This window comes from Acartia tonsa, chromosome 6, assembly GCF_053477335.1.
Source record: "Acartia tonsa isolate MP-2025a chromosome 6, ASM5347733v1, whole genome shotgun sequence".
Taxonomy (NCBI): domain Eukaryota; kingdom Metazoa; phylum Arthropoda; class Copepoda; order Calanoida; family Acartiidae; genus Acartia; species Acartia tonsa.
In genome coordinates this window covers 41,242,044-41,262,961 of record NC_137265.1, presented here as the reverse complement: position 1 = coordinate 41,262,961, position 20,918 = coordinate 41,242,044, and the positions used below count along the sequence as shown (strand labels likewise).

Sequence of the window (20,918 nt, the reverse complement as noted above, 5' to 3'; positions counted from 1 at the left end):
TACGCATTACGCATTATGGTCCCAATATTTATAATCAGGAAGGGAGAACTATTGAATATACAGGTACCCAAAAATTAATAAACATATTTTCTCATTCGTTGGCTTAAAACTTTGGAGACAATGAATTTACAGGATATCAGCCTGGAAGTGTGTATGTTTGTAGGTCAGCTAAGATCTCGTAAACACAGGACTGATCGCTCAACATGTTTTACATTGGTCTAGGAATGGTTTCAGGCTATTCGGCGGAGGGAGAATATGGGTGATGCAACAAAAAAAACATTTAATTCTATAGATTCCATAACCCTGTTCCATTTGGTAGAGAATACGAGTTGAGAGGCCGTAAATCCTTAACAATACTCTAAAATATTTATTTTTAAATGTTCAAAATTTAACAGTCACAAAAATCACGAAACCTTTACTGTAGAATTAGATTTTACATTTTGACATGTATTATCTCTATATAGCAGGGAGGAAGGCAAGTATCTAAAGGGATAAGACAAGGAAAGGTAAATTTTATACACATCACAATGGTGATAAAAAAAGTTACCCCTTTTGTAGATTTAAATTTGAAGTAAGATAGGGGGACATTTGACTTCAAATTATCACAGGACTAAAAGTTTTTTATTTCAAATCTTGTTTGGTTAGTACAAACTAACAGTTTCCAGACTTTTCAACCAATAATTTTAATAAAATATTTAAATTTTTTAACCTAACGAATTAGAAAACTTTTCTTATAACCTTGAGTAGTTCAACAACCCCCTTTAAAATGAGAATCGTAAAATAGCTGCTTGTAACAAATACTAAACATCACTAAAAAGCACATCTAAGCGGATCTTTAGAAAATAGGTAATTCTGTTAAGTTTTTAGGTATTTTTTTCAGTGTTACATTTAAAAGGAAATGAAAATGAGAGAAAAGAAGTAAGAGAAAGAGAGAAACAGTGAGAGAGGGAGAGAAGGAGAAAGAGAGAGATTGTAATATTTGCCCAATTGTGTAATGGAAACCAAAGCATTCTGTCACACCGGCTAAAAGCCCAATTTATTATTTCTCTTGTTTACCACCATTAGACTGGTTCAAATTTATCACTTCATTTGTTTATCACCATTAGACTGGTTCTAATGTATTATTTCTCTTGTTTACCACCATTAGACTGGTTCAAATTTATCACTTCATTTGTTTATCACCATTAGACTGGTTCTAATTTATTATTTCTCTTGTTTACCAGCATTAGACTGGTACAAATTAATAATTTCTCTTGTTTACCAGCATTAGACTGGTACAAATTAATAATATTTCTCTTGTTTACCACTATTAGTCTGGTTCAAATTTATTATTTCTATTGTTTACCAGCATTAGACTGGTCCATATTAATAATTTCTCTTGTTTACCAAATAAGGCTGGTACACTTTCATCCTTTCTGTCTGTAAGACGAATTAAATTTTTCATAATTCTTGTATACCACCATTTATTTACTTTATTAGGGGGGTCAATTGAAAATTAAATCTCTATCTTCAAAAGTAGTATTTTACTTAAAAAATACATTTTCTTATAAAAAAATTCTGGATCTACTGCAGTTCATGGTAAAATATTGCTGGTAACGAATGCTTCCTGGTTCCTGGCAATATTACAAGATTCCTGGATCCAGCAGCACGCAAATTCCACTAAATCCTAGGATCCTGTTAGCTGGCAATCTGCAAATTTTCCAAGTTACCAGCAATGATAGAAGATTACTGGCTTACAGGAGTTTTTACCCCATACCTTTTTTCACAATTTATTAGGGGGTAAACAGCAACAATTAAAAAGGGACAGTAATTTCAATTATTTTATGTGCATTCCTAATAGAGGTGGGGGAAGGATTTAAGAGAGTGGGGTCTTTACCTTTAAATTTAACTGTTTCTATCTTAATATCCACTTTCGCGCCAAAATTTGGGCAGTCCTCTATATTTTTATAATAAAATAAAAAGGGGAGATACATTCGTAATTTTAAACATATTAATTAATAAATTAATTTTTTCTAAGTGAGACTCTGAAATCAAACAGTAAAACCAACGATTTTGAGCGCCTATGGAATGCAAAACTTAATACTAGCCCCTGTAACCTAAACTAACCTAATTATAAAAAAGTGCTGCGGCCAGGTTTGATGGTTTAGTTGGGGGGGGGGGGGGGGGGAGATGGGGGGAGGAGAAGAGAAGTTTTAACACTTGCGCGCCAAAATTTGAATGGCATCCCAACGACCTCACAACCAATCCCGTATCTTTATTTTTATAATAATACTCGTTATTGTTACGAATTAGTAAATTGAATCTTAATTTCGTCTTATAAAATATGGGGTTTTAATTGGTGGGTAATTGTCAAATTGAGTTAAGATAAAGTTACCTCTTGACAATAAAGCTAATTGGTTACCCATTTTTAAATTTAAAACGCACATTTATGTCCTGAATCTCTGATACTTTTGGCGGGTTTTTTAAATTCAAATTCTCTTCCCTCCTTTTTATGCTTGTAAACTCAAGTAGGCAAGGTTGACAATATAGCAATATTTGTTTGTTTCTCAATTAAGATCTCTCTAACCACTGATTATATAGCATAGTTGATAAATTATTAGTATTCAACTAGATATTTGAAAAGAACACAAAAGAAAAAAAGAATTATAGAGAGAGGTAGAGATAGAAATATTTAAGTATGAAAGGAAAAGAGAGAAAAAATGAGCTAGGAAAATAGATTAATTACAACCTTAAATATCTTTATTAAAAGCAAAACCATTAGTTATTTTCCTAATTGTTGTTTTTCGTTCGTTTGTATATTACTTTAGGTCAGGTTAGGTGAGGTTATATTTGGTACAGAGTTGGGGACCCCCACTGAGGTTAGAATAGTTATTTATCTCATTGTATTATAAACAGCTTTCCGCGGATATAAAAATGTACAATTATAAGATTAAAACCAATGTTTTGGCCCAGAGCTGCCGGGGGCACAGGCTTTTAAACTGGTTTTAATCTTATTATTGTACATTTTTATATTAGTAGAAAACTGGATATAATACAATGCTATACGTAATTTTTTAGTATGGCTGAGAACTGGTTATAATTCACAGGATATTAGTTTCGAAGCGATACTGAAAACTACCTATTTTTATTTTAATAAAGTAAGGTGGGAGTTATCAATGCTAAATAGGCACTTTGTTTCCAGTCTCAAGAATATTTCCCTAAATCTCATTTTGTATGATATTAATTGTTAATAAAACAATGTAAAGAAATTAATTCAAGGATTGAAGTATAACTATAGAAATAGAAAAGGGATGTTTAATTATTTCCACATAGCCTTTTCATTTTTCGTTAAATCATGTCAAAACATTTAATTAAATTAATAAATAAGAATATGTCATATAGACACTGATAAATATCAATAAGGGGACATTGTCCTGTTTTTTACATTAGTTCCAAAAGTTTTATAATAAAGCTTTTTTATTCGCTGGCTTAAGAACTTTGGGGGACTTTTATTGAATTTGTTAGTCAATTAAATTGACTGTATCACACTAATTGTAATTTTCAGAAAGGGGTAATTTTGTAAATCATAATAAGAAATGTACCTCCATTTATAGACCATTGTCTTATTTCTTCAGATTCCTGGATAACGGTAGCTTTACAACAAAAATAAGTTTTTTTTTGCGGACGAGATCGAACCCCCGCGAAACTGAGGGAGTTATGATGAATTAAACTGACCAGATCAAACAGAAATATAGAAACACAGAGCCAACTAACATTAGTTGGGGTATGGCAGCTGCAAATTTTCTTTGTCGTAGATTTTTATCATTCGAAGATTCATCTCTGTGTCTGCCACTAAAATACTATAACTAAATTGGAGATGCGATCCTCAATTTTCAAATTCTTTGAACGTACATATGAGACTTTTACAGAAATGCTTCGCATCCACAACTATCTATCTATGCTTGATATAAAGTCAACACTTTATAGAGCATATTATGAATATTTGATTGACGCGTGCCCTGCAATTATCTAGTAGCACTCAGGGGCAAGACACAATTACTTTAGCTAGGCCCAAGGCATTATTTGTATCAATTTATGCATTCATAGGCCTATCTTTACCTATATGACACCATATATGGGTAACGCTAGCCTATTCATGGTAATCTGTATGTGATTTGCTAATAGTATATGTTTATTAAAGATATTATGTTTATTGTTAATGTAATCATATAAACAATCAGTCCAAATATGTATGCCTACAACCATGCCTGATTTACGTCACATATTAACACACAGACATTTAATTGCACAGACAAACACTAAAATCCTGGTCCAGAGCTAATGTTATAGCATGTACCTCTTGAATTTATTCAGTTATTTATTAACTCCCCTACCATCAACTTCTCTTTCTGGCTTTAAAAGGTAATGACTTAGTTGTTTGGCATGCATTGTAGTTTAAATTTAGGCCCCTTGGTACTTAGCATGAATTGAGCTCAGGCCTTATGTTAGAATTCTAACACTTAGCACAATTCACTGCTTGGGACTTAGGGCACATTTCTGTCCTACTCTACTTATAATTTTAACACTTATCCTGTAAATATTTTCATACTTAACTTATGCACTTGTAATATAAATACACTTTATAAAAACATTTTCCTTCCTTAATACTTAATATACTTATATAATTCTGATCGAATATCAAAACCAACCATTTATTCTTAGGTTAAAGCAACATAATACTTCGCGTGGGTCTTTTGTTGAGCTTCCACCAGCTCAACCAAATTCGTATTATACTTGTGGGAATAGAAGGTTAAGCATTCTAAACAAGCGAACCGACGATGAGAATGTCTATGTGTATTGCATTAAAATTAGGTTTTAGTAATACTCATAGAAGAGCGGTCTCCATACCTAAATATGGACAAACGCCCCATTCGCACACACAAAATTGATATTACTAAAAAAAACATATGAAAATTGGGAAACCATATCTCATAAGAAAGATAAACTTATTTGGTAGATAGACATAGCTTTAATAAAGATATGGATGAAAAGTATTTCTACTGATTACAACTAAATTTATTATAAGAATATCATTACATAACCTTCGCAACGTGAAATTGTAATGGTGATTGTGTTTATTATATGGCAATGCATAAATGAGGGCTGACTTTTTCTTCTTTATGGCAAATTCTTAATAAAATCATTAAATATTTTCCTTTTCAACTAGGTACATACATTATAAAATATTTTCTTAATTGACTTCAAAATAAGATTTCGATGAAAGTAAGTGAAAAGAGTCAATATGCGAAATATTATGCTGAGAATTAAAACCCAGTGACGGAACGGACATTGGACTATAAATTGTGCTAGTACCCAAAGTTTTATATCTCACTCTTTCATTAGTTGGCTTAATTACTTTATTAATCCATAATGGGTTGGAACTTGATTAAAACTAGACACATCAAACTTTTCAACCAATAATTTTTATCAACAGAAGGGGTACTCATGTGGGTTTTCATTAGTGATGCAAGTACATCAATTAATCGCTTATGTCTTATCACTTAAGATTTTGACAAAACCGCAACTTTGCCATTTTGCGGAGAAAGCACCCTTGAGAAGTGAAGAAAGGGCCAGTTAATACCTCGAGGATAGATTAAATAATTTAAACCTTTACACAATGTATTCTCAAACTGCTAGAAACAAGAAAAGAAATATACACAGGGTTAGGACAATTGATCATAATAGTTTCCCCCAAATTCAAAATGTAAAACTAGCAGTTGTAAAACATATAAAGTCTTTGTATTAAGAGCCTCTCAATACTTGAATTTACTAATAAAATAGCCTAAAACCAGTCAAGGGCATATGGGATGCTTGCATGAGATCTTAGCGTACAGAGATGGTGATTGGGTTGTACAAACCTTTAGTGTATAAACTTTTCCACTGATGATTAAATCTACATAGAGTGTAATTTTTTTTATCAATCAATTATCTTTTCCCTTAAAATACTCTGTATAAAACTGTCTAAAAAGATCAGCAATTGATAAAAGCAGTTAAAAAGCAGCTGAGCGGCAAAAGTTATATCATGAATATAAAATTTCCACTTGGTTTTGAGAATCTTCAGTTAAATTCCAGATGCTTATCTTACATAACAGATAAAAATCTCCAATTATATTGACAGATAGATAAATTGTATAATATCTTTGCTATTAAAAACATAAAAAATGGCCCTTTAATCTTTTAAATAAAGAAAAATGATGCATTTTAAAATAAATACAGTAAGTCCGGATGAACCCTCACGCAAATGGACCAATAGGAACACAGTGCAGTGTAAGAAGCTTTTTGTAGTGCCTATAGAAATGACGTGGTAATTAAGTCTTGTATTGGCCTATCATTGGTCATTTGTATTGAATGACGTCATTTTTTGTTGGCACTATAAAGAGCTTCCATAATGCATTGTAAAATCAATCCGAAAACATTTTTGGTCAAAAAATGTAAACATTTTGGTACGAAAGGGCATTTTTTAACTTCATTTCATACATATTTTTAGGATAAAGCTTTGCTTGAAGACATTCGAAATGCGTACTGATGGGTTTTAACTAATCACGTATAATTTAATTTTTTATTGAAATTGTGTAAATTGGACGGATTATTATTATTATTATTATCAATCATAGATAAGATATCTCTATCTAAAGGCTCCATTTGAAAATCACAGAAATTTCAACTCTAAAAAACTATATTTTATCAAGTAACAAATGAAATCTATTTTTATTCATTATGTATAATTTATACTTTGATTTAAGGGCATCCAGGACATCTTATACTTGGACAATCAGTCTGTCTGCCATGAAGAAAAAAACGACATTTTTGTATTAATATACATTGTGTGTTTTTATGAGAACTTTTTTGAAAGCAATTTTACCCCACTTATAGTTATCAGAATTTAATGATTAACGGCTTATTTTCTTCGTTTTTCATAACCATTTATAAAACATTAAAAAAATATTTCAGTTTTTATTAAAAAAGTACAGTAAAATCAAAATTAAAAATTAGGTGTCAACATCTAAAAAAGGTTTTAGCGCATTTTTCTTAAGCTCAAAACTTCTACCCTTTGCAAGAAAAAAAATGGATTTTCAGTAGTCCACTTTGGGGGGCCAGTACTCCCTCCCTGGTTGAGATATGGCCTTCAAACTTTGATATGTTCTAGTACATGTTCCCAAAAGTATCTGTATCAATTTTTAACTCTGTATCTCAACTTTGAAGCGTTTTGCAGCCATTCTTGCAAAGGGTAGAAGATTTGAGCATGAGAAAAATGCGCTAAAATCATTTTTAGATGTTGACACCCAGGTTTTGAATTTTTGATTTTACTGTACTTTTTTAATAAAAACTGAAATATTTTTATGATGTTCTATAAATGGTTATAAAAACGAAGAAAATAAGCCGTTAATCATTAAATTCTGATAACTATAAGTGGGGTAAGATTGCTTTCAAAAAAGTTCTCATAAAAAAAACACACTGTATATGAAGGATGCATGATTACTTTTATTATTTTTCTATTTTCTTTTCATTTCATTCTTTAAAGGGCCAGTAAATTTGCTTTATAAATCACTTTATCCGTTTGTATAACCATAACTTTGTTGTGCTTCGCTACTTATGGATGTTGATATCCTTATTTTTTCTTCTGCAATAATAAATGTTTTGAAGAAGCATTATTTCATTATTTTTATAATTGACTATAAAAACCCCATCCATTTATAAATTTTGTCTCAACCCGACCATATTTACTGTAGAGGCCAAGTCGTGACAGTACAGCAAGATATTGACCTCGGCCAACGGCGCAACAATTTCATGATGAAACCTGTCGTGGCGGTTCAACAGTGTTGTGTGTGTGTGAGTATTCGAGTGTTGCCCCAGCGAGGCAGGCTGGCAACAGCTACTAGTAGGAGCAAATTTGTTATGAGCATGTTGTGCCCAACCATCCATCTGCTGCCAGACCAATCAACACTGCCAGTAAGCAAGGACACAACATCTGTCGGGCCGGCACGGCGGCCCAAGAGAACAGTTTAGACCCTGGCAGGGGGAACAATGCCGTACCGGGTCAATATTCTGCTGCTGGGCCAAAACCGCGAAAATGACCACGGAAGCTACAGCCCAAAAACTCAACAATCCCATCTTGTAATTTCATACCATCGGACTTTTCCCAATATATCGGGGTAAGGAGAGGAGAGGGGGAAATAAGAATTTTGGGCACAGTGGGTTTTAAACGGAGGTCAGAATATAAAAATACCTGATAAATTATCATCAAAAAAATAATATTTCTTGATTTCTCTTGATTGGATTCAAAATTGCAAGTGTTTAAAACGCGATCTCTTTCTTGTTGGCTTAAAAACTTAGCGTCATTTAATCTTGATGTGGTACTTTTATTTAATCTTGATTAAAAGGTCAAAACTAACAAATTTACCTTAATTAAAAGGGGACAGTTTTGTTTATCTTCATTAATGAACGTTTAACAATTTATTATCTATTGTCTAATCCCTAATCTAAGATCTCAAAGTTATTTTGGGCCAATTATAATTTTTTTTATTCCATATCCTTTTTCAAATCCACTGTGATGGGGGAATAACATAATGGGGGGGAGGGGGAATATAAAATAATGGTATTATACTGTTGTACATAACTTGTAGCGGGACAAAACACAATGTTGAACGGCGGATGGAGGTGGGGGCCGCGGTTCGAATCCTGTCCATCGGATCAACAGTGGCCTGGGACACATTGATGCTTCCATGCCATGGCTGGCCAGCAGAGATGGCGGATCTGATCTTGTCAAGGTGTCACTAGTTGCCAATACGTGGTTCACCAACAAACACACACACACATTACAAGATTAAAACTTATTTTTGAAAATCGACACTTTTGAAAAGAACCTAAAAATGACAAGAAATCATCGATCTAAATAATAGATTACTTACGGAGCTAAGGTAAGGTGAGAAGTTATAGGTACTTTTTACATTATAATAAAAATTAATGGAGTACCAAAGTAGATATAAGTCAAAAATCAAATTAAAACCATCTCAGAAACTTAAGATTATCTTACATTTAATAGAACAAAACCCAATAAAAATCATTTGTTATTATCTTATTTTTAAAATAAATTTAGAATTATTAGATGAAGTAATTTAATGTTTAATTAAACTACATTTCAATTAACTTTAAAATACACAAAAAGTCTAAGTCCTATTATTTTTATTCTTATAATTATGCTTCTAATAACTGTCAAATTAATGTACTCAAACGCTTTGTTTAAATCAAACTAACAAAAAAAGAAAATTACGCTTAAATCCTCTTATTTTTAAAATTAAGAATGTCATTTTATCATGAAAGATTGAGACTTCAGGCTGTAGATTATACTAATGATAACCAAAGTTAAAAACTTTATTAAAGGGATAATTTTGTTTATCATCATTTGGGAAGTACATCAATTTAATGCCAATTGTTTTATCCCTTAACATTCCTACACTGTATAAATTTATACTGGTGTTAAAAATAGTAAAACAACTGAAAGTAAACAAATTGGTTTTACAATTAATTATTTTACTTACGTTTTTTTAAATGGCAACACTCTTCGATTATGCTAAAAATAGTTTGACAAAGATGATTAAAGTCCCTCCACAGATTATGACGTCATACGATACATTAACTAATGAGAGGCCAGCATAAATTTTACAATTTTTCAATTACAGTGTATACTGGCCTCTCATTGGCTATTCTATCGTATGACGTCATAATCTGTGGAGGGACTTTAATCATCTTCTAGTTTGACCGTAGACAAAACTAAGAATAAATATTTAATAACAGTAATTCATAAAAGAATATTTCTTAAAATTTTAAGATTTGTTAATTTATATTTTTATTTAGACTAACCAATGTGAAACTCAAATTCCAAACCAAAATTTCAGCAATCATGGATGAAATAGTAAGGTGAGAAATTGAAATAATGACGTTTGAAACCATTTATAGCGAAGCTACTCTAGTTAAAAGTCTAAAACAATACTTTGTATAGAAATTGTGGCTACGCCCCTAGAACCTCTAGGGACCCTTAAGTTGGGAGGGAGATGTGGTAAAAACCTTTCCTGGACCTCTAAGAAGCTTCATTGTAAAGGAGATCCATATAAGTTCAGTGGTTAGCGAGATCCTTTGCTAGCAACAGACAAAAAAGGGGTATAGTCCTTTTCACGACATCCCTCCATAAGGAGCGATTCTTCGTATTTTTCGCAGTAGCTTTTCTCCTATTTCTAGCCCCTGCGGGGGGCTCTAACCCTGCGGGGCCAATTACCTAACCCTGTGGGGCAATCACCTAACACAATATAACCTAACCTAACCTAAAATAACCTATAAAAAGCCATTTTAAAAATACGAAGAATCGCTCCTTATGGAGGGATGTCGTGAAAAGGACTATACCCCAAAAAAGCATACTACTTTATATTTGAAACTACCACAAAAATAATCCTTATTTTAAAACAAATAAGTCTTTCAGTCAACTTTTTAGGTGTCCTTCCTATTTCATATTGCTGTGCTACTTAATATACATAGTTTACGGTTCCAGTACAAACGTAGGAGTCCCAAACGTCGGAGTGGACAAACGCAGGAGTATTAAAACATTAATTTGGTTAAGTATTTCTATACAGATTAGGTTAGGTTAAGATATGAATGTACAAATAATCCCCCCGCAGGGGTTAGGCATTTGAAAAACCTATAAGATGGTCTAAAATAGGTTAGGTTAGGTTAGGTTAAGTTTCCACTCCTGCGTTTGTCCACTCAGATGTTTGGGACTCCTGCGTTTGTCGTAGGACCATAGTTTACTAATAATAAATGTCACTATTCCTGCGTATTTTAGTTTTATTAACTTGTTATTGCTACACTACTGATGAACATAATCTACTAATTTTAACGTGTCATTAAGAGCTAATTTATATTTTCCTCCCTATTTGATTTTGGCAACACTAAATACACTTTTGATTCCATAACATCATTAAAGGCGAAGCGTCTTTACATTTTGGATGTAATCTTTCGTCCGTGACGGATAGCTATCTTGGTTTTTATAAGCGTGTTAAAATTGTCCTATCAATCTAAAATTCTGAAAACGATATGGTATAATTACAAATTTTTGTAACTGTTCGTAGCTGGAAGTCCCTAAGTTTATTCTAATCATCTTGATTTTTTAACAAATTATCACACAAAGTCATTTCTTTCAATGATGATTTCTTGGACAATTAGATTTATTATTTCTAAAATTACATATTAAAAATTTGTACGCCATTTTAGACACCCTGCATTAAAACAATTTTATGACATATTAACATCGACTTGTCTGTCATGCACACTTTAAATGTTTATTTGTTAGATTTGGCGACCTTCATTTTTTTATGGATTTGTCATCCTTGTTTCATATATATATTTACATGTAAAAGTTATTTGTAATAAACAAATGATATTTGGATGTCCAAAAGTATACAGTTAGGCATTTGAAACACTCCTTCTTTCTTAACTATTATAAAAATCAATACAGAGCCCAAAATAAGATAGAAAATGAAAGGGAATACCAATCATTTTAAGCAGTGATCTTACGGAAAAGACAAATTTATGAACGTATCTAATGATGAAAAACAAAATAATCTTCTTTAGATAGAAACTATTGGTTAAAAAATTTCGACTCTAATAGTTTAGAACCAACCAAGATTTAATTAAAGTATCCAAAGTTTTTGGGCCAACGAATAAGATAACGTGGACGTAGTATTATTACATTAGGTACCAGTGTAACTTACATTTAAATTTACTTCCTGCATTTTAAGATATCAGACTTGTTTTCATTGGCCAAACTAGTGTAGGTCGCATGTCAATCTATGATATTCATAACAGATGCAGGGACAAGGGATAATGCATAGATACAAAATAAAATATTTTGTCTTATACCATTCCGCCAGTCAATACTGTTGTTCCTGGATGGATTATGTTTGATTACCATTGTCCTCTCCCTTCCTCCCTGCTAGATTATGATCCTAGTTTGACACAGAGAAGCTCATTAAATATCATTATTGGTGTCCCTATACTTCCGCGTAGCGTAGCTATTCTATAGGCCATGTCTGTGTATCTATCCGTATATATTTTCGTATAGTTTTATGTAGCGCAGCCACTCTATTACTAGCGTTTTTTCTTTATTATTGGTTTTATATTGATTCTATTTAAAATAAGTAGCACAACAATAAGGAGGGAACAGTACTGTATATAAAAAGATGAAGAAAATATTGAACAGTAATAAACAAGACAATATTTAGATTGCCAATGGTTCAAATTTAAATTAATTAATTCAACTAAATGACATTAATTGTTGTTCTAAATGTGTCAATCTTTAGTAACGATCTACAATAAATAATGTGAATTATAAAATAAATATACAAAACTAGTTTATTTTGCAGAATTATTAGAATACCATCATTATTCATATGCGGACACAAAGTATAACATAGTCACTGATTCTGGGAGGGAGGGGACATTGGGCTGTTTATTACACTAGTACCCAAAGTTTTATAATAACGTTTTCTTATTAATTGGCTCAACAACTAGGTTACTTTTATTAAATTTTGATTGGCTTGTTCATAAAGTTGTGTGTTCAAATATTTCAACCACTTCTTTTAAGATCTCTGTAATGTAACACAATAATGAAAAAAATCTTCCTCTGTAATAATATTTTACATATTTAGCGTTTACTTTTGATTTCCTATTTTATAAAGTAGTAATGTTTGTTTGTTTTGTATGAAGCTTAAGATCTCAAAAACTACTGAACCGATTAACTTCTCTCTTTTAAGTAAACTATACACAGGTTTTAGGCTATTTTGATCTAAATTTTAAACCTTTTTTTATGGGTATTTTTCTGTCAACTTCTTTCCTCATGAGGATAGGGGCGTAACTACTAGTATTTATATAATTTATAATAGGTTTAATCATTATTTGGCTAGATCTCTGTCAAAAATGCTCTAAAAAGAGACCCTTTTCGACTTATAATACTCACATAGGTACAAGCCTAGATAATCAATTTTGAAATATGTTCCTATTATAACAAGGGTCCTTAAGAGATAAGACAATGGTTGAAGAAACCGAATTATGGTAAACAAAATCACCCCTACTGTAGATTAAAATTTTTGGTGGAATACTATTTTTTACCAACCAATTAAGATTTAGTAAAGTATCTAATTTTTTAGGTCAACATATGAAAGAGAGGTTATAAAACTTTGGGTACATAGTATAATTTAAGTCAAATTTCCCCACCCTCCCTGACTATAGGTGGTGACTATTAATGACACAAGATAGTGTATCATCACTTCTACTTTGGGTACTGGTATAATTTACATGGGTACTGGTATAATTGACAGTCCAATATTCCATTCCTTACGGTGACTATAACTAAAAGTTTAAAGTTGATTTAGTGTTGGTGGTGACTATTAGTGACACATGACAGTGTATCATCACTTCTACTTTGGGTACTAGTCTAATTTCATCTTTTCCACTTTGGGTACTAGTGTAATTTACAGTCCAATGTTCCCTCCCCTATGTTTATCTTATCAGTGAAAATTTGTATATGTCTTAGGATGGTTTTATGCTATGCTTTCGTGAAATCCTTATAAGATAATCCCACAAGAAGCTAAGAGATGTAGACAATAAAGTAAAGAAACAATAGTAAAAATAAGGGAAGATTCAGCTTGTGCTGTAATAATAATTTACGGTTCTGATGATTTGACAATGTGATTACACGCTGCTAGGACAAGGGAAGATTATTGGTAGGAGACAGGGAGGGAGGGGACATTGGGGTGGTCCCCAAAGTTTTATGATAAAGTTTTCGTATTCATTATTCGACTATGGAAAATTATTGGTGGAAGTAGGACTAGGGTGGAAAGATCTTGTTGGAACATAATTAAAGCCTTCCTATCCAATGCCAAAAACTGGTAATTTATCAAAGTGTGGTTCTTCTCAGGGAAAAAAGGATAGGTATTATATTAAAGTAACAAGGTTTGTATGTTTACCTAAGGGATCTCGGTAACTGCTGAACCGATATGGTTCTTCTTTACATGGTTGCTACTCATAGATTCTAGATCTTGGACTGGTTTTGGTCTGTTTTTCTACCCCCTCTTCCTTATCCCTTAAAATAAAGAGCTCCTGGATGTTTTTTATCATATCGACAAAAGACTGTTGTAATATTTTCACTAAAATAACGCAATGTCGATAATATATCCTCTACTATTTCCTTTCATTCGAATAATATAATATAGCCACAAAAAAAATGAAATAGATATACTTTACAATGGTTAATCTATATGTCCATTAATCTCTGATTTTTAGTTTCCAAGATTAAGAGTAAAGTGCAAGAAGGGATAGACCACTAGGACTTAAATTAATTGACATTCCTTTCTTTCCTACCAAAAAAAGTTTGCAAGTAAGCCTTCAGTGAGATGTTTACTTTGTTTTCCACGGTCCTATCAAAGATAATATAATTCACATTGTCTTATCTCTATTCCCCTGAATACAGAGAAGGGAATGGAAACAATTGCCATTGTCCTATCCCCATATGTGTAAGATAAGGGGACAGACATAGGGATATACTTTATATTGGTATATCTTTGTCTTCCTGAGGTGTATGAGATGCAGGGACTGATAAAGACATATAATTTACATTGTCATATCCTTATATCCTTGAGTTGAGGGGGGATATGGGCGTGTAAGATAAGGGGACGGACATAGGGATATAATTCACGTGGATGGACAAACAGACACGGTTATGACCAAAGTAGAAAAGCTTCTTTATAGCAAATTAGGGATTTTTAAAGCTAGAACAACATAGAAAAAGTCTATTTACCTACATAACAAATAAATAGATCCATTATTGTTATGATTTAGACCGACATATGTATGCACTTTGTGTAGACTTAAACAGTAACTTTGACTTTGAAATAATGTTTGAGATGAACTATTTTTTACTTCTAAGAGATAACAGACCATAGAAATAGTAGAACAGGTCAGACAAAGATCTATATAAAAAATATGGAAAACTTACTTCCTCAAAACATTAAACGATTAAAAGAGATAGAAATAAAAATTATAATTTATTTCAGAATGCCTGGCTGTTTTCTAGCAGCAAAGCTGAAATATCCCTACGTGCTATGGAAAGAAGCGTCCTACCAAGATCAAACCGAGCCTAAAATTAAGTTTCCCAAAGAAATTCTAGAAACCAATGAAAAATTTAGACATTTATCCAATCATACAGAGTTTAATCCAAGCTTATTGTTTAAAAACAAGCATATTTTTAACAATAACCTAACCGAGAAGACAATTTTTGGCGCGAACATGATTGAGAAGCCAATTTTTAATAACAATGAAGATGAAGTTAATTGTGATGCTAATAATGAGGAGGGAGATGTTGACGTTGAAGGTAAGTTTATTTAGAAATGTCAGGGAGGGAGGGGACATTGGACTATAATTGGACTGATACCCAAAGTTTTAACCATGTTTTCTATATCGTTGACTCAAAAACTTTTGATACCTTGATTGATTTATTATAAACTAGTGTTGTCAACCAACAATTTTAATCTGCAGTAGGGGTAATTTTGTTTAGCATTATTGTTGGTCTATTACAATTTCCCGTTCATTGTCTTAAACCCTGAAGATACTTTTTATAGCTAGAGTCAGATAGTATGTTATATATATCTTTTTCTTAATATAACAAGTATTTTTTGTGACTTTACTTACTTTATTTTTTGCTTATTAAGTTTTAAAAGTTAAAAATTTCCGTAGAACGAAAGAGATATTTAGTTAAAGCGAAGGAATCTTAACAATATAAAATACTTATGTATTTAAGACTTATTCAGGCTTATCAAAATACAAATATTTTTAGGTGATATAGACGTAGAAACACATTCAGACGATGGAAACATAGATGTTACTCATATTAAAGGAACGCTCTTACATTTGGAAACAGAACGGAACATGAACGATTATGTCCAATAGTAGAAAAGCTGCCATAATCTCAATTCAATTATTGCACAAATACACTCGTGAATTTAAAAAGCATCAACGAACTAACAATATCTTAGGAGAAAAAAGAAATTTTCCCCTCAATGTTAAAAATACCGAACCTCTCCCCCCCCCCCTTTATTTGGAAATTTTATTTATAAGGAAAATATCTATCCACCTCGTATTTTTAATTTATATTAAAGAAATAAGGGAAGGGCGAGATTTTCTGTACTCGATAGACACTTAAAGGGAAACCACTCCAAAAAAGAAAAGTGAATTCAAATAATGACTAAACTAACTTTAACAGACAGTTAGAAGAACAGACATAAACATAGAATAGCTGTACAATGAAAAACCCGAATATAAGAGTGTGTATATCAAAGATGAAAAATTAGACGAAGAAATTGACGGCGACTGTGAAAGCAGCTCTGGGCGCCGTTCCAGAGATCTTACTGGTACAGGTGGGCTGCTACAAGCATGGTCTAGCCAATAATAGCAACCCCAGATATTTTGTTTTGTATGTACTTTGTCAGGTTTTTAGGTTAGAACATTTTTATTTTATTTTTTTTTTGTAGATTTTATTTACTTTTTAGCATGCTTAAATTTATTAGTAATGAAGCTACTCTATAATTTTATGTCTGTCTGTAATGCGTGTAACGCAGAGTTTGTTATCTTTTTTTTGAAATTATGATTCTTTACGTGGATACATTATAATTATGTCATAATTTTTTTTTATTTTTAGACAAAATAATTTAAATCATAAAATGTAGACAATTTTCATTGTTTCATGTTAATTTTTTATGCTCGTTTTTCCTACCTTATTTAAAACCTTTTGAATTTATTCTAAAATTGCTTGGTATAGGATTCAAAATTCTTTTATGAAATTCATGCATTTTGACTTTAGCTTTGTTTTTACCGTTAATATCAACGAGCTTTATTTCATTTAGTACATATCTAATTATTTTCTATATTGAAATAAAATTCTTCTAGATTAATGCAAAGAAATGTTTTTATGACAGGCAGAAAAGGTGAAGCAAAATAATTTTTATATTTAGAAAGCAGTCCACCTACCTCTGGGACCCCATGTGGTAGCCCACACCCTACAGAATCAGGTGCACGTACCCCCTGCAAGCTGTTCCGTCCGTACTGTCTGGACGACCCCGTTGACCGGAAGCCCGCCCTGCCTGGTGCTGTAGGCGGCCTGCCCTCCAGCCTGCCAGAATACCTGCCTCACCACGAGTCCTGGTGGTTTCCTCCGCCCCTGGATCTGTCCAAACAAGACAATTTACCCTTTAAGGTATCATATTGTAAAAAGTTGTAAAGTTTATTTTAATTTAGGGGAAGCTTTATATAAGTCCCAAAATGATTTTAGGCCCTTTGTTTTGAATGAAAGTTTTGAAAGGTGTTCTTTTTTCTGTCTTAAAAAATAGAATTTTTATTATTTCTATCAATTGTGTACTCTATACCCTACAGCAACTACGCAGCCTAAAGCATGGCGTATTTTTTACAATTGCTCATTGATGCAATTGTCTTTTTGCTGAAAGACTTAAAATTATTTCAATAATGTGGTACATATTGTTTTTGCATTTAGCCAGAACCAGAGTATGTAAACTGCAGCGGCGGTGCACCGGTGTACAAAATCAACGGCGGTAAAACGACCGTCTACACGTACCACGCCTTTTTCGCCAGCGACGGCCGGTCAAAGAAGAAGTTGTATGAGTTTGATATAGTGAAGCCGAAGTATAAATGTAACGAATGCGGGAAGAATTATGCAACCAGCAGTAACTTATCCAGGCATATTATTGTAATCTTTTGGAGAAAAAAACAATTATGTATATACATGAATAGGCTACAACTAAAGATAAAGAAAAAGTAAACTATAATACATTAAAAAGATATAAGATATTATGGCAAGATAGTAAAACATGATAAATATAAAGGGTGTGCAAGGTTTGAAACTAAAGCATAGCTAATTATATAAAGTAGTAAGTTTTTTTGTTTTTCCGTTAATATTTCATTTCACGAACCACTGAACCGATTGAGTTCTCTATTTTTTGGTAAGCTTTAAGTCTGTCCTGAGTCTGGTCTTGACAATTTTTTAGATTTAAGTCTGGTATGATTTTAAGCTTCTTTTCTGCCCTAGAGCCCCCCAAGCGATTACTGTAATACATTTAGACACAAGCAAACGCATAAGACACTGGACGCCGAAAACGCAAAAAAATGCCATGTCTGCGGGAAAGCGTATGTGAGCATGCCCGCCCTATCCATGCATGTACTCACGCATAATCTGAGTCACAAGTGCCAGGTCTGTGGCAAGGCATTCTCCCGACCCTGGCTGCTACAGGTTAGTAACGCAGGGAGTGTGGTTGAAACGTATGTACACTCAGCCTTATGAACCAACCAATTACAGTCCCCAAAGTTATTGAGCCAACGAATAAGAAAATCTTATTTTGAATCTTTGTGGACTAGTGTAATAAACAGTCCATTGTCCCCATCCCTGTAATATTCTCTAAGAAATATTTTTTTCAATTTTGTAAATTTGAGTACCCTCTGCCCTCCCCCTTGACAGAACTATGAACTCTGGCCGCGGCACTCGAGCCCCTTGCCTGCCTAGCCGCAGCTCTCGGCTCCCTAGCCTAAAACCTAACCTAACGTAAAAAGTTGTTTTGTCGGGGGGGGGGGGGGGGGTGCGAGAAGGTAATAAAATTTTCAAAACGCCCCCCTCCCTCTCTCCCTGATAGTAAGTTCAACATGGACGGACTGTAAAACGGCTTTTTTATAGGGAGGGTTTGAGTCCAAATCATAACCCAAAACACATTATTTAATGTATTGAAATCACCAAGGAAGATGAATTATTATGAAACAAGTTATTAAATACTAGCGATTTCGCCCCTAGCCTCTAGGTTTTGGGTGGGGTTTGGTAGTTTAAATATATTTTAATTTTAGTTTTAAAAAGAAAATTATTTTTTTTTTTGGGGGGGGAGATATTCTTATTTTAGAAAATAGTTATAATCCCTCCCGGGACCTATGAGAAGCTACCCTGTAAAGGAGAACCCGATCGGTTTAGCGGTTAGCGAGATCCTTCGCTATAAACAGACAAACAAACAAACAGACAGACATGGTTCTACTTTGTATTATAGATATTTAATTATAGGGACATATGAGAAGCCATACCGGAGATAAGCCGTACGGGTGCGCGCACTGCGGCAAATCCTTCGCTGACCGCTCGAATCTGCGCGCACACATGCAGACACACTCGGCATTCAAGAATTACAAGTGTAAGCGCTGTAACAAATCATTTGCACTCAAGTCCTATCTGAACAAACACTATGAGTCTGCCTGTTATAAGGTAATGTTATCCTATGTTGAAAAGTAGTAGGTTGTGTGCATGTCCCTTAAGATCTTGTAAACGGTTTACGAAAATTAAGAAATATAAACAAATTCACAATTTTTTTAAAAATCCGTTAAACTCGATTATTTGGTAAAATATGTACATATTATCAATATAAATACTTTTTTTTAAAATCTCGAAATCAATCAACAAACAAGAAATGCATTAAACGCATTCTAGTTGCACTTTAAAAAAGTCTAACAATTTTACATAGTATTTATTTTAGGATCAGCCAATACCTCGGATAGACTCACCCCCACTATCCAGCAGTCCTACCTCACCCCACCACCTATCATCACAGGAATCCCAGCCCACCTCACCCCAGCCCCACGGGGCTCCATTGGGGATACCCAACCCCTCCCCGCTCCCATACTATCCTGGATTTACAATGCCACCGGCGGCAGCTGCTATGCTGCGGCTGGGGGGCGCACAACATCAAACACCCACGCTGTCTTATAGTTAACATTAGTACCCCCGCAATTCTAGAGTTAAAACTAAATTGAATAATTAGAAAATATTGGAGAGAAATTTAAATTGTTGAAATATTTTATAATTAAGAATATAATTTTTATAAATTGTCTTGTTTAAATAAAGTGCCAACTTTAATCTTTAAATGCAATATTTGCAGTAAAGATCTGTTAAAATAGTTTGTATGTAAAATAGAAAAGTAGCGATGATTCTCTATATATCCGAAGTATGTAAGTATGTCCAACATTTCAGAAAAGAAATACATACACTTTGGCAAATTCTAAAAACCAAAAGACTATTAGCTTAAAATCAAAATAGTAATCTCCATACAATTTCTTTTCCTGAGTTTCATAGATAACATTTTTAATCAATTCTAATAAACCAATTAAGTTGACCTTTTATTGCTACGCTACTTTTCAACATAATTAAAGAAAACAAACACCTTGAACTTTGTAAATATTAAATATTTATGAAAAAATCAACACGATCACCATGTGTTGAACTTCGCCATTCCAATTTCCGTCTGATTATCATTATTTAAAATGTTTCAGGGAGGGAGGGATGGGACACTGGACTTTAAATTACACTAATACCCAAAGATTTATAACCATAAAATATTATTTGTTGCCTTAAAAACTTTTATAAAAATAAAATAAGTTATATCAAACTTATAGTGTTTAAAGTTTTCAACCAATAATTTGAATCTAAGAAGAGGTGATTTAGTTTATAATCATTGGTAAAATATGGATATAAATTTATCGTCCATTGTCTTATCCCTTAAGATTCCTGAAATTTATTTACTTTATGTTATTTTATTTTTTACTTTTACTTTTGAGCCAATAAAAATAATATTCTGTATGTTACAATATGGTTTATTTTTATTTTCTTTACTGACGAAGGGAGAAGACAATTGAATTAAGAACTAGTTTTCAACCTATAGTTTAAATTTACAGAGGGGGTAATTTTGTTTATTTACGCTAGGGATCCGCTTCAATTTATCTTCAATTCAATTGTCTTATTC

General features: G+C 32.7%; 1 protein-coding gene across 1 annotated transcript; it reads left to right on the top strand.

The window, feature by feature from the left end:
- The first annotated feature begins 8,625 nt into the window (after positions 1-8,625).
- LOC145323109 (uncharacterized) lies at positions 8,626-20,155 on the top strand. Its single transcript, XM_080165495.1, has 10 exons — positions 8,626-8,957; positions 9,895-9,957; positions 15,141-15,457; positions 15,920-16,023; positions 16,406-16,499; positions 17,094-17,335; positions 17,630-17,832; positions 18,214-18,382; positions 19,193-19,387; positions 19,656-20,155. Exons 2-10 carry the CDS (start codon positions 9,941-9,943, stop codon positions 19,890-19,892), a joined length of 1,578 nt encoding a protein of 525 aa, XP_080021621.1. The 5' UTR covers positions 8,626-8,957; positions 9,895-9,940; the 3' UTR covers positions 19,893-20,155.
- The last annotated feature ends 763 nt before the right edge of the window (positions 20,156-20,918 follow it).

What these genes read in the sequence shown, in the direction of transcription:
- LOC145323109 (XM_080165495.1), top strand. An exon ending in AAGACAATTTACCCTTTAAG is followed by an intron (nt 17,336 to 17,629) that starts GTATCATATTGT and finishes TTTTGCATTTAG; the next exon opens with CCAGAACCAGAGTATGTAAA. An exon ending in ATGAGTCTGCCTGTTATAAG is followed by an intron (nt 19,388 to 19,655) that starts GTAATGTTATCC and finishes TATTTATTTTAG; the next exon opens with GATCAGCCAATACCTCGGAT.